This window comes from Atractosteus spatula, chromosome 6, assembly GCF_055471065.1.
Source record: "Atractosteus spatula isolate fAtrSpa1 chromosome 6, fAtrSpa1.hap1, whole genome shotgun sequence".
NCBI classification, from domain to species: domain Eukaryota; kingdom Metazoa; phylum Chordata; class Actinopteri; order Semionotiformes; family Lepisosteidae; genus Atractosteus; species Atractosteus spatula.
The window spans coordinates 48,301,115-48,314,806 of NC_142711.1; the positions used below are offsets into that span (position 1 = coordinate 48,301,115).

Below are 13,692 nucleotides of genomic sequence, written 5' to 3' on the forward strand. Positions count from 1 at the left end.
TATTTTTAACCCGTGGTTGCGATTCATTTAAATCGTTTTCTTAAACTATATGCCGTTATTCATACTGTAACTGTTTCATAAAACCACTGGGACTACTACTTACAAGATTGTGATTCACCTTTACATTTGGAATGAATATGTTCTGTGCTACAGATGTGCAATCTGTTCTGTGCAATGGATGTTAGTACTCTTATTTTAATGATTTTTAGGATACATCCATTCTCAGCTGATGCCGTATCTATATTTTTCTCCTGTTATTATGTCTAATTCTTTCACAATCTGTATTCTTGAAACATTAAACCTATAAAGTAATATATATATATAGTTCAATTTGTAGTTTCAAAGGATAGTTTTGATGTTACATTGATTACAATGATGTTATGATTACATTGGACAGTATAATGGACTTTAGTGATGATTATTACAAGTCCTGGATGACCCTTGTACTGTAAGGTAAAAGTAAGATAATCTGTGTTTAAATTCTACTGAAATGCTGGAAACTCGTACACTATTTCAAAATCAATGTGTTCATCTTCATTCAATCAAATTCCACAATACATACCGAAGAGTATCAGGTGTAGCAGTCCAGTACCCAGTTAAGTTTTTCAGGACCCCATTTTTGTGGGGTGTTTCACACACCCCCGTAGGTAAAATCACATTGATTCAGATCAGGAGACATGGATGGTCTAGCCAGTCATTTGCCAGGGAACCGACTGGAGCAAATATGAATCCCAATGCTTCATGCAGAACAATGTGAGTGCATAACATTTTCAAACTATCTGCTAACATTAATTTGCAAAGTCACAGTGAAATTTCATGAATTTAGTGAATTTAGCGGTTTTTGCATTGGCAGCCACAACACCTTTTACCTTATGTACAAAAGGCCACATAAGAAGGCCATCTTTAGATGGGCCCTCCCCTCTCAGCACTGTGAAACAGCATGAGCTAATCAATATTCCTTTTCATAATACACATACACTATATATTTAGCACTGTGTTAGCTGTTCAAATTGTAAGTCGTTTAAGTCATGTTCTTTGATGTGAAATACTGAGGGCTTTTAAATAATGCAATGAGAGTATAACTGTCTTAATGGGTGTATTTCTTAGCTGGCCTACTTTTACAGCTTATTGTATTGTATTTTGGTAAAAGCTTAACCAAAGTCCTTTTTGTGGAATTAACAATTAATAGTCAACTGCCTGGGCAGTATACTATTCCGATGCTTCAAGGTGAAAAGGCAGCATTATAAATTCTGTCAGGAAAACTGTTAATTATAAACAATTCTCTGCCGAGTTAATGAAGTTGAGATGCTGAATCATGCAACCACAGTCCATAAAAGCCATAACACAATGTGCTTATTACACTGCGGAATTAGAAGGTCCTAGTGTAAGAACTTTACACTGTAATGAGCACTCTTTTTTTCTAGCATACTGTCCCATGATGTGTAAATAGGGTAGTCAATAGGAAAATGGCTATGCTTACTGTACATCAGGTAGTTGACTCCTCTACTGTGCTTGAACACCTAAAAATGGCTTCTTTTGTGTGCATAATTTGAAAGTCCCATCTGTCAATAGATGTTTTTTGTTTATGGTCCACTCAATAGTGAAAAGAACAAAAATGGGCAAACGAGAAGCTTTCCCACTACAAGAGTGGCTGAAAAGTACAAAAGGTTAATTCACATATAAAGGTTTCGCTTTCATCAAGCGACCTTACAATCAGACTCTAAGGTTTGTATGCCACAGCGGAGCCATATTAGGAATAGCACAACAGTCTTGTTAATGAGAACCCATTGTAAATTGCCTTTATGCTTATGTGAATTAGGGCATACCCTGAACATAAGGCTAATGAATTGATTCACTGATTGAAGTATTTATGTATGTCTTTCTGTTGCAACGTTTTAAAATTATGTACTTCAGATACTATCTAGCATCTACTGTAGCATAACACTCAAATAAAAAAGACATTTCTGGTCTTTCATTGTAAGATATTTTCATTCCCTTAAAGTAAAAACAAAAAAGAAGAATCAAAGCAGTATAGTTGGCATTGTGATAGCACATTTTTAATCTTGGCACACTTTCCAGTTTCAAATTACAGTGAGGAAAGAAGGAGGGAGGTTTCAATGATTATCTGCAAACCACCACATTCAGATTAAAATGGGCACATCGTCTCCTCAGCAGAATCCTTTTGAACCCACATGACAACTTAGTTCCTCTCAGTTTCTTTAATCAACTTCAGAAACTCTCTTTTAGTCCTTAATGCATGTTTCATGGGATGTGCAGCCCACACAATTGTGTAGCAGTACCATCACACATTTCTGTAAACTTTGTTCCCAGATTCTGTCCTAGTTATGCTGACAGCCTTATAAATTTGTGCTCTGAACTATGATTTACTCTATATCACAATCTCATTCTGACAGAGGTCCCTATAAGAATTCTACATGTTTACAAATTCTCACTGAAAGCTACCGTATGTAAATTTGAAAGTGTATCATAAAGAAAGGAGGACATCTTGGTATAAATTACAGCATATTTGACCTCAGTGCAGTGGTACTCAACCAGCAAGCCAATTTATAATCAAATGTGAGTTTGTGAACTCAGTCTTCCCCAAAATGTTTTAGGGAAACAATAAATATATTACACATATTCTTTCAAACATATAAGGTCACTTTATTAGCCATATACAATTTCTTGCATTAGGAATTTGTCTTTTCACATATCTCAACTTGCTCTCCATGAGACACACAGGTACACAGACAGGGAGAGAAGCTTGGGGTCAGAGCGCAGGGTCAGCCATTTATATGGCGCCCCTGGAGCAGTTGGTGTTAAAGGCCTTGATCAGGGGCCCAACGGAGTAGGATTCCTCTGCCGGCCACGGGATTTGAACTGGCAATCTTCCAGCCACAGGCAGAGATCCATAGCCACAGAGCCATAAAGGATACAAGTTGGGAGTCCATCCTGGACACCAGTCTATTACAGGGTACACACAGGTATAATTTAAAGTTAACCATTTGCTAGTTACCTGTTAACCGTACCAAAATTTGGAGGGTTGGTGGAAACAAGAGCACGCGCTGAAAACCTGCATTCCCGAGAGAGAACATGCCAACTCTGCCCAAAAGGTGACTATCAGTTCTGCTGATTTTCTCCCACCTTCCACTTTAACTTTCGGCCATATTTGTCTGAGTATACTGTTCTGCATATTTCAAGTATCGTATTCCAAAACTCAGTCAAATGAAAAGTCCAAAAACCCAAAGCCCAAAAAACCAAAGCTGGGACACAACAGAGCTAACTGCAACACTGTCATCATTCCCCTCATGAAGATACCAACATAACTGTTCAAAAGATTTTGAATAGCTACTAATAAAAATGTTTTGCAGTACATAAAAGAAGCATTTTTTATATTGTTTATCGATTGGCCTAACAATATGCCATTAACAAAAGTGATACACCAGTAGTATTATACATTACTTAGCAAGGGTGTGAATGACTAAAAATTGTGTACTTTTAGAACTTCTGTAATGAAGCAGAAAAAATTTACAACAACAAAAATATTACAGCAGAGGAACTCTAAAGAAAATAAAGAACCACAAATAGAAAGGTGCCCTTCACAGCTTAGTTCATTTTCATCTGAGTGTGCTAATGTGCTTAAAGAGGTCAAATCCAGATCAATCTTCTAGCAAACAATTCATTAAAATATACAGTAACAATGTACTGTTAACTCTGATTAATAAAGCTGTAAAAGTACATATTAAGGTCAGTTTATAAGACAGAAATGCAGCAATGCAACAATATGAAAATTTTAAACAAGTTGTAGTACCACCAACCCCCAATATGTTAATACGTTGCTACTGTTTGGAATCAGTCACAGACTCAAGGCTACGAAACAGTTACTTTGTCTTTTAACACAACAGTTTGTGCCATATTTTAATGTAAATTTAAGTTCTAATGCAAATCAAACCTGAAAATGCCACCTTTCAACTTTGTACTACTATAGTATGTTATAGCAAACTATTTTTGTTTTTGCTAGAGTTTTTGCTAGATGTTTGAATGCACTGAAATACAAGAACAACAAAAGCAAAATGTTTTAGATGTGATGTAGTTTAATCTGAATAGAATGAGTAGTAAAATACTAGTGATTAACACTATTGAACAGAGAACCCACAGTGAATTTATTTTTGCAACTGTTAAGAATAGCCTTTTTTCCCTACATTGGCCATGCAAGGTAATTATGTCAGCATGATTAGTTTTGGACAATCTGTTTTAAAACTAAATGAAAGTACTGTCTATTTGTAGAGTTGTTCTGGACAATCAATTTAATCCAAAACACTTTGCAAATGGGCAAAAAAGCTTTGTATGATGGTAGTTTGCTTCTTTCCTGCTGCCAGATTCCAGAAGTGGTTTTGCTTAGGATTATGAATTAGCTTGGAACAATGCAGAGGGAACCACAATTAATCATAGAGAGATCACATAACACGTGTAACAGATGGGACATAAAGTAACAAAAAAATCTAAATTATCCCTTCAAAGTACAGAGAGATTTTACTTTTCTTGTACAGAATATCTAGTGCATGACCACTAGGGGGCTGTATCCACTGCTGTCTAAAAGTGATAGATGAATGTGGCTGTACAGGCGTGGTGTGGTGACCTCTGCTTTCTAGGATGTGTCCTGTTACTCAGAGAGCTGTTTTTTGGGAGTTTATCTGGACCTGTCTGTTGATTGCTGAAGCAGAAAATTTCTTTCTTTTGGCAATCTGTCTCACAGATGAGGCCGCTTTCACTCATTGTCAAAAGCATTCAGACATTTTTCATTACTCAAGAGGGCGGTTGTTCTTTCACTAATTAGAGTAATCTTTTTGAATGGCTATTCATATGGATTCTTATTCAACTTCAACAATCATCCCTTATCAGAAAACTGCTTATTCCTGGCATGGATCACTACTGCCATGGTAGGACATATCCTGGAAGCACAGCGCAGAAGGTGGAGCATTTTTCACCTCCCGACAGGGACAGTTTTCAAAGATCAGTCATCCCAGCCAAAAGAGCACCCAGCAAAAAAACCCACATGAACACTGGTAGAAGGTGTACCTTCACAGATAAGTCACCTCCAGATCAGAATTGAAACCAGGACCCAGGAAGTGTCAGGCTGCAGAGCTATCATATGTTCAGTAGAGTAGAAGAACAGAAGAAATGTTAAAATGATCCATCTTGCATATTTGGTTATTAATAGCTGATTTATCCAAGAATCAAAGAAAGGACATACTGTAACAAGGCCTAAGAAAAGGAGTTAATCCCTTCTTTGTGCCACTATTTTATTTTACAACTTTGCATATCTATTCCACTTTACAATAGTCTCTGGGAATAAATACAGAATTTGTGTAACTCAGAATGAAAATCACAAAGAAACAAAAGCTGTCAAGCTGTCCTATGTACAAAACAGAAATATGGCAAAATATACAGTACAGTAAAGGCAGAACTGTTGTAGGCAGTAAACTGTTGCAAAAAAAGGTACTTTTGATGTTAAGTTGTAACTTCAAAAATAGTCATTACCTGTTTTAATAGTAGGTTTTTTTGCTTTTGTTCATCAGTTGTACACTGCACTTTCATGGAAATTGCCGAGCATAGAAGATGATGACTAATGGCACTCAGTCTTGGATCTGATGTAGTGGAGAGCCTTTTAAAAGACATTTTTGTGACAGTCTTGGCTCCCTTCAGGTTTGGACCTGTTAGATTAGATGGCATGTTTATTCTTGTAATTTGAGGCAATAGAACACCCCATAAAATACACTCTATAAATGAGAATGTACTCTATGTCAGAGTATATATATAGTATATACTGTAAGGATATTATTTGTCAGTGTATCCATGTGCGTATAAATTGTGACATCCTGGGGCATGCAACCACCTCAGCCGGGCTTTAAGGTTGTCCTCTAAGGTACAGAAGAGACTAAATACGTGTGCTGTTGATATTAAAGTTAAGTAAATGCTGATTTTTCTTATTATCAGGACTTTATGTATCTTAAAACAGCCCCAGAATTTAGCACTTACAAATAATGGAAAGCCTGCTCCTTTTACCGGAGTTCTGCTTATACTTTTCCCATCTATTTGGAGAGTTGACTGACTGAAGCCAATGATCAATTTTTACAAAAAAAAAACAGTTTTTCCACTCAATAATTTGTTTCATTGTAAACCTTAAAGACTGCCTTCAAGAATCCTTCCTTACGTAATCATCAAATCAGCCTCAGTCTTAACAATCCGGTCTCTATGAAAAAGAGAGTGCAGGCTGTCTTTGACAGCACCTGTGTTCAGTTAACTCAGGGCAAAAATCCCATTGGCCTTAATAAGCTTTAGCCAGCTGGGAAATATAGTTTTTCATTCTTTTTTGACTCTTGGAACCACAGACCAAATGGGAAAAGGACAATAGGACCATATCCTGGGGTCATAATGGACACCCTCCCTGAACTTGCCTAACATTTTCTATACACAACTTATTTGTATACATATCTGTATGATTGCATGTGTGTACACACCATGATTAATTTTGAGTGAAATTGTTGGATATACTTGGTAATTGTTGCCTTTTACACAGTTTGAAACATTGATAGTTTTGTTCTCTCAATATTCAACAATTCCGTTATTACTTTAAACAGTATAATTACATTATACTGTTTTGACAGTATAATGTAATATATTTTGTTATCCTCAAACCACTCTTTTTGTCTATACTTTGATGTGTGCACGTGTATAAATATATGTGAGTTATCTTGAAGAATTGTTGGACACATGCTAGATACACCATTTGCTCTCAGTATTTTAGGTAAACATCTAGGAACTCGATCAGCCTTGGAAAGACAGTGTCATGTTGTCATCAGATCAAGCTCAATATTGCTTTTGTCCAAAAAATACATTATCAAACACAGTTGGCATTTGCATACATGACATTGGGATTGGGGATGCTGTTTTTCAAATTCTATAACAAGTTTTCTGGCACTGTAGTTCTAGTGCACAGTGGACTGCAGATTCCAATGGCTATTATATTGTCTTCTAGGCACCGTAATGGTCAGGATATACGGTATTATATATTATCTTTAAGGTTATGGTTTGAACATTTTTAGGCTATAGATAAGCATTTTTCAATGTTTTACCTAATGACACACCAATTGTTTTTGGTTGAGGTATTTACTGCACATAAAATTTGGTTTGACAGCTTTTGTCCAATTCGGTACCTGCTGTACTTCAAAAACAGTGACTGTTCACTCATTTCTTAACACATATAGTGTTTCTAATCTCTGGCACACATCTGCACCTGATGCATTGAATTAAGTTAATTTTATTAACAAATATGGTTCCAGTTGCCATCCTTGATGTCTCACTTACCTTTGACTCTGAAATGCAAGCAGTTATCCAGGTTATTCCTAGATTGATAAATCATTTTCTAGAAACAAACTCATCCCATGGCTATCTTCTGCCATGTTAAGGGAAACCATTAAAATATGTTTAAATGGACTAGTAAATTCACAAAACAAAAAATAGTAAAACATCAGAATTAATAGATTATCAAGATTAATTGACTGCTAATAAATTAATAAATTGGTAATATAGGGAAATCAATTCCTTAACAAGAAACATGTGGAATAAACTGTCTGTACGACTTTGCAGTGAGTAAACTGAATAAGGTTAAAAAGCAACAGGTTACCTCAAAGGCATTTCATTCATCTAGAACATTCTGATATAAAGAAAGTTGAAACTAATTCTCAGCATTTACACACCCTCTGCATAGTCTTTTCTAAACTGTATATATACTGATGGAAAAAAGAAACGCAACATCTCCTCCTCCACACTCTGGCCCTCCCTTCTGTGTGGAACAGGCTGAAGAGTGATTCATCTGTGAAGAGGACTTGATGCCACTGCTCACGAGTCCATCGCAGCCTCTGTCCGGCCCAAGCCAGTAGGGTGTGACGTCTAGGAGGTGTGAGCAGAGGGCCTCTGACAGGTCGCCTTGCTCTAAGGCCAGCAGCATGGAGCCTCACTGTCCTGTCACTGATGCGGACATTGTTACTGCCGGCAGTTTCAGCAGCAGTACAGGTGGCAGATCTTAAACGGTCTCTCAGATGGAGCAGTCTGATGTGTCTTGCTTTAATGTAGTCACTTTAGGGCGACCGGACAGTCATCTGTCCTGCCAGTCTTCTGAAACCTTCTCTGCAGTTGGGACAAAGTGGAGCAGCTTACTCAATAGTGTCTGGCAACGCTGGCACATGACATGCCTGCCTGCAGCATACCAATGGCCCTCTCTCTTGCTTCTGGTGACACTCGAGGCATTATGGAATGCACAGAAAACTAAGTGTGGCCTTTTTCTTGCAGTGACCTAAGCTTTGGATTAAGGCCTTTTTAAAGGTGACCTGATTAGGCATTGCACCTAACAAGCTTTTGTGTGATTGGCAAGTTGCAGTACCTCACTGCAGAAGCTGTATTGCTGGTCAGAGGGCTTAAAACAAACTGACAACTATAGTATTCTCATTCTAGAAAATGTTGGGTTTCTTTTTTCCATTAGTATTGTACAAAGAATGCTTACCTGCAGTCTGAACACTCAAACACTTTTAAGTTCTAAGTTCAAAATAATACTTTTGGGTCTCGTGGTTAGAATGTATTTCTTCACAGCATGATTCATGGTTTGTAAACAAATGATCTTTTTAATAATTGCCATAATAATTGCAACACTGAAGAGAGCAAAAACTAACTTTCTACCATGACAAAGAGCATCATCTGCCAAATGCTTCAGACACACATGAACGCATCAGGGGGTGGAACTGAAACACAACAGACTCATCACTCACCAGCTACTGTAGCGCATGAGCTGCTCAAAATGTGACTGGTGCCGGCATTTTTATTTTTGTATTAGTCCCCCTTCTAGTCATGTCAGGGAGTAGGTTTTGTATTGTTTAGTCCAGAAGGAAGGGTAACTCCTACTGATTTGCCAAGACCACTTCCTGTAACATCTGATTTTCATTAGATGTCTTTCAAGAAGTAACCAGGCCCAACCTTGTGTAGCTTCTGAAGGCCTGATGAGATGAAATTTCAAAGAGGTATGGCAGAAGTATTAACGTTTTAACAAGGCTGAAAGACTTGGAAGCTTTATTTTTGGCTTTCCTTTCATGTCTCATTTTTTAATTTGATTGTTGACTGCATTAATATCTGCAGAAAAGTGCACTTAAAAATGGTTACCATTTCACAATGAAGTGGTGTTATTCTCTGTTGAACTCATATTTATTGCTAAATAATGCAATTAGTGTAATGCAAGAACTGTCAGTTAAGGTACTGTATATATTATTTTATCCTTATGAGACAGGTATGAGACAGAATACGTGTTAGAAAGTATTTTTGGTATTCAAGTGTTTTTGGTCAATTTTGTGACAAAGGTGATTGTTGCTAGTAATATAAAGCAAGTTATTAAATTCATTGAACAAATTAACACAATGTATTAAGTGTACAGTTATTCAGAAAAAAATGCATTTCAAATCTTAATACATAGATGCATGGATCAGATATTCAATCACCTACTGTATATAAGGGGTGTATTAGTGGGAAAAATGAAACAATGTGCCATATTCAATAATGCAGATAACTGAGTGCATTCCAATTGATGAGTTTAAGTCCAACCACAGTATTTCATTATTATTATATCCTGTTCAATGAACAGTCTGCTGGGTACTGTGGAGCTCAAACTATGTCTAATGGCAATGACAATCATGGCAATCATGTAGTAGCTTACATTAAAAATTACTATGTTTAGTATAACATCTTAGAACCTCATAATAAGTGCAAGAAGCTTATAATTCAATCACAATTACATTTTTTTTGTCCAGCAACCAATGGGATTTTGTTTAATAATATTGATTATCTGAATATGGATGTTGCAATTTGCAGTTATCACTGAGAGAGGCATATTTCTAGATTTTATTATATATAATGTGTACTGTATATGTTTCCTTATAATGTTTATTGGTGTTATGTTTCTGAATTTATTTACAATGCATACATTCATAGATTATTCCATAAGTACAGTTTAGTCTATACCACTGTATATAACAGAATCCAAAGAAATTTATACACCACTGTAATGTATTCCAACTAACTTGTTGACTTGAAAGTTGGAATTTACTGTACTTTTAGAAAAACAATCACACTGCAACCCAGGGAACATTATGAGTGGTGTATTTTCTAGTTTCAACTTCAATGAATTTAAATACAGTAATGTAAAACAAAATCAGGATTTCTTTAGTTGTTTTTTTGTTATAATTTATAGGTTTGCTCCTTTTCTTTAAGATGATATTAACACCTACTAATTGCTTTCTCACAATTAAGGTTGGGAAGCCTATTCATCTAAAATGATGTGACAAATGAGACACAAACACACTCTCACCAGGGCCAGTTTTCCCAGAAGTCATTTAGCCTACCTGTATGTCTATGAACTGTGGGGGGGAACTGGAGGGACTGTTTGTCCTTTTAATAAGTTTTTTGGAAAAACTAATGCAAAGGTGAAAGATTTTTGCCAACGGATCAGGTAAAATGTATGCACATACTTTAAGTGACCAAAAGAATAAACATCTACCTCACTTCCTTAGCCTGGGAGAGTATTTCAGAAAAAAGACTTAGAATGGCCAATATAAACCTCATTAGAAGAGAAATAACAACAAAGAATGAGTAAGACACTGTGCACAGAAAGATAAGAAACAGATAAGATAAATGACAGGGTCAGTAAGGGCTAAATGATCAAGAGAACTCTGACTGCTTTAGGATAAAAAATAACACAATTCTTCCATTTACGTGTAGTGCAATTTGGCTTTAGTTAATGCCTAAATCAAAAATGATAGAAAATGATGGGAAATGATCTTCCACTTCAATTGTGCTTCCCCTTGTGGCTTTTTTCTGACTGGAACATTTTCTTTTCCAGTTTTGCCAAATGTACGTTACAGTATATAGTGGAAACAGACGTGTAAAATATGGCAGTAATTAGTTACAACAAAAAACAGTTGAAGGGAAAAATACATTGTATTGTTAAGTATTCAGTCTCTGTTGTTGGCAAATTTCACATAATCTTACATAATCTAATTTTACATAAGGTAATAAATCACACATTTCTTTTAAAATTGTCCAGTGATTACAAACCAAACCAATGAAGCACAGCTGATCTTTTAGGCCTCAGGCAATATTTAAAACCATACAGATAGGTAGAGAATCTCTCAACCTTCACTTATAGTACTATATTTTCCTGCTGCCTTTAGGTTGAATTGCACTAAGAGTAAAAATCAGAAAATTGGCAAAAACATAGTTATGAGTTACAGTAATATAAAGGTGTACCTCGAAACCATTTTCATGTATTAATTCAACACATAAAAATGATGCTGGAATGGAATATTTGAAATATGAACACACTATCCCAGTGTATCTAATTTAACTTTCTTATACTTTTGAGGATTACCTGTGCAGTGGCTCATCCAGAAAACGTGATGTGACCTTTATCTTTTTGTCCTGTACCAAACTGTTGCTGAGTTTGAATAATGATAAGCTCTTTCAAACTATTGGGAGTAGTGTAGGAAAAATGATCAGTGAACTAAATGTCATAATATATCAAATATACATACTGTACCATGAAATGTTGATATATTGGGAATATATAAGTACATACTGTAGGTGAATAAACTGCACCTTTTATGTAAAATTCACAGAGCTCTAACAGAATATACTATATAAACTGACTATTCTGACACAAAGCAAATTGAAGAGTTTCTTGGCATGTGTTGCTGGCACTGGGATAAGCAGAAATATCTGTCATATTTCAGCATAAAAATAACAAACATATTACTAGAACTCAGGTGTGATGGGAGTTACGAGACTTAAGAAAATCATGAATTCAAGACTTCATTTGTTAATAGGCCAAAAAATGTCTGATCTCTGATCTGCTTAAGTTCATCCAGTTCTTTCTGACTGTAAAATGATAGTTCTTCTTATTTATGTCTAAATTTTCAGAACAGATTATCTGCCGAATTCTTAATATACATATTGCTCCAGGTCTTGAGGTGGTGTTTATAGAGATGTTATTACTATCTTAATAATGCCATGGCGCTGTTCCTAAAATAAATACTACAGTATATCATGTTTCATAATATCATAAGTTAATTTTATCGTTCTTTCTTTTCTTCTCCCTGAACAGGCCCTGCTGTACGGTTCAGTGATTTTAAGACTACTAATCCAAAGCCGCCTCCTTTGACCGGACAGCACACTGTAGAGATTCTGAAGCACAACCTTGGCTACACTGATGACTACATCAAGGAGCTGCTAAAAGCTGGGACAGTGACCCAAAATGAGGTTCACTGAATCCCACTCCCACGGAATTCTTTTATACCTTCATATAATCTGCAGAAGTCATATAAAGTATTATACTAAGAAATCACAGTAACGGTATATCTATTAAAAGATGTTAAAAGCATTGTGTTACTTCACCTGAGACTTTAAAGAATGTCTTTGTAATTAATTCATTAAATGAGTATTTGAGAGCAAAACCAAACTTTAAAAGCAAAAAATTAATGGCACAAACAGATCTTCTGAATAAAAAGACAAAAGCAGGCTGTACTTTTGCACATGCAGCTAAATCTGCCTTTTCATTTTTTAATTATTTCACTTCTTATACTTGTGCAGTACCTTATGTATTCATAAAATAAATGAAATGAGTGTTTAAGGATAAATCTTTAAACAATTGTAGTGCTGGCAGAAACTGTCTGATGTTTTGTAATTCTGTACATTTTATTTTAATAATTTAACCTAAATTAAAACATTTTTAATATTACTGTGAGAGGGCAGTGGGTTTAGACAAGAATGGAGATTCAGTACTGATCTGAACCTAATGTAATCTCACAATTACACAAGAATGACAAGGGGTCTGTACTTTTTCTGTCTATATTATGATTGTGTTTTATTAAATGAATTCCTATCCTTTTTTTCACTTCATCAGTAATGTGAACATTGGTGAAGCAGCAAAGAAACTCTGTAGTTTCCATGATGTTCTGTATGAATTAAAGATACAGATTAAAGATGCAGATTGTAACAAATGCATAGTGTTCAAAAATGGAATTCAGAACATTAAAGTATACATAAATCTAAACATAAAAAGTATTATTTTTATAAAAAGTCACAGGTAGAAAATTGCAAACCTGTTTCCATTAGTTTACTTGGTGAAGCTGATTTATGTACTTTTTAATTTTAGTTACTAATTTTCTGGTAAAGCATATTTAATATGTTTCAAATTACTACATTACAGTTGTAATTAAAATCCTTTATTTTTCTATTAAATAATTGTACTCTAATGGAATACATTGTATTACAGAAATACAAAGTCTTCATTATGCCGTTAAAATACATACTTCCAATGTGTTTGTCATGCATATGTAATATCATACTAGTGCTCATCTTGATGAAGATCAAATTCTCGCAGCTGACAAAAAGATAACTTTTCCATAAATGTTCTGGAATGAACAGACAGTGAATGAATAATTATTATTTTTTTGTAAATGCAACCAAATGTATTTAAGAATGCATCTTTTTGTCTTCAGAGAAGCTCAGGATGTACAATGCCTTACAAAATTATTCACCCCCCTACTTTTCACATTTTATTGTGTTACAGCATGGAACCATGATGTATTTGAG

At 35.4% G+C, this 13,692-nt stretch overlaps 1 protein-coding gene across 2 annotated transcripts in view; it reads left to right on the forward strand.

Moving 5' to 3' along the window:
• The window catches only part of sugct (succinyl-CoA:glutarate-CoA transferase), a 204,487-nt gene extending 191,329 nt beyond the window's left edge, over positions 1 to 13,158 (forward strand). The window contains exon 14 of one of the 2 annotated variants that reach the window (XM_088919040.1): positions 12,203 to 13,158. In XM_088919040.1, coding sequence (XP_088775166.1) covers positions 12,203 to 12,366 — 164 coding nt within the window. In that variant the 3' untranslated portion in view covers positions 12,367 to 13,158. The remainder of the gene's footprint in view (positions 1 to 12,202) is intronic. The other variant, XM_088919042.1, reaches the window with a different exon arrangement.
• The last annotated feature ends 534 nt before the right edge of the window (positions 13,159 to 13,692 follow it).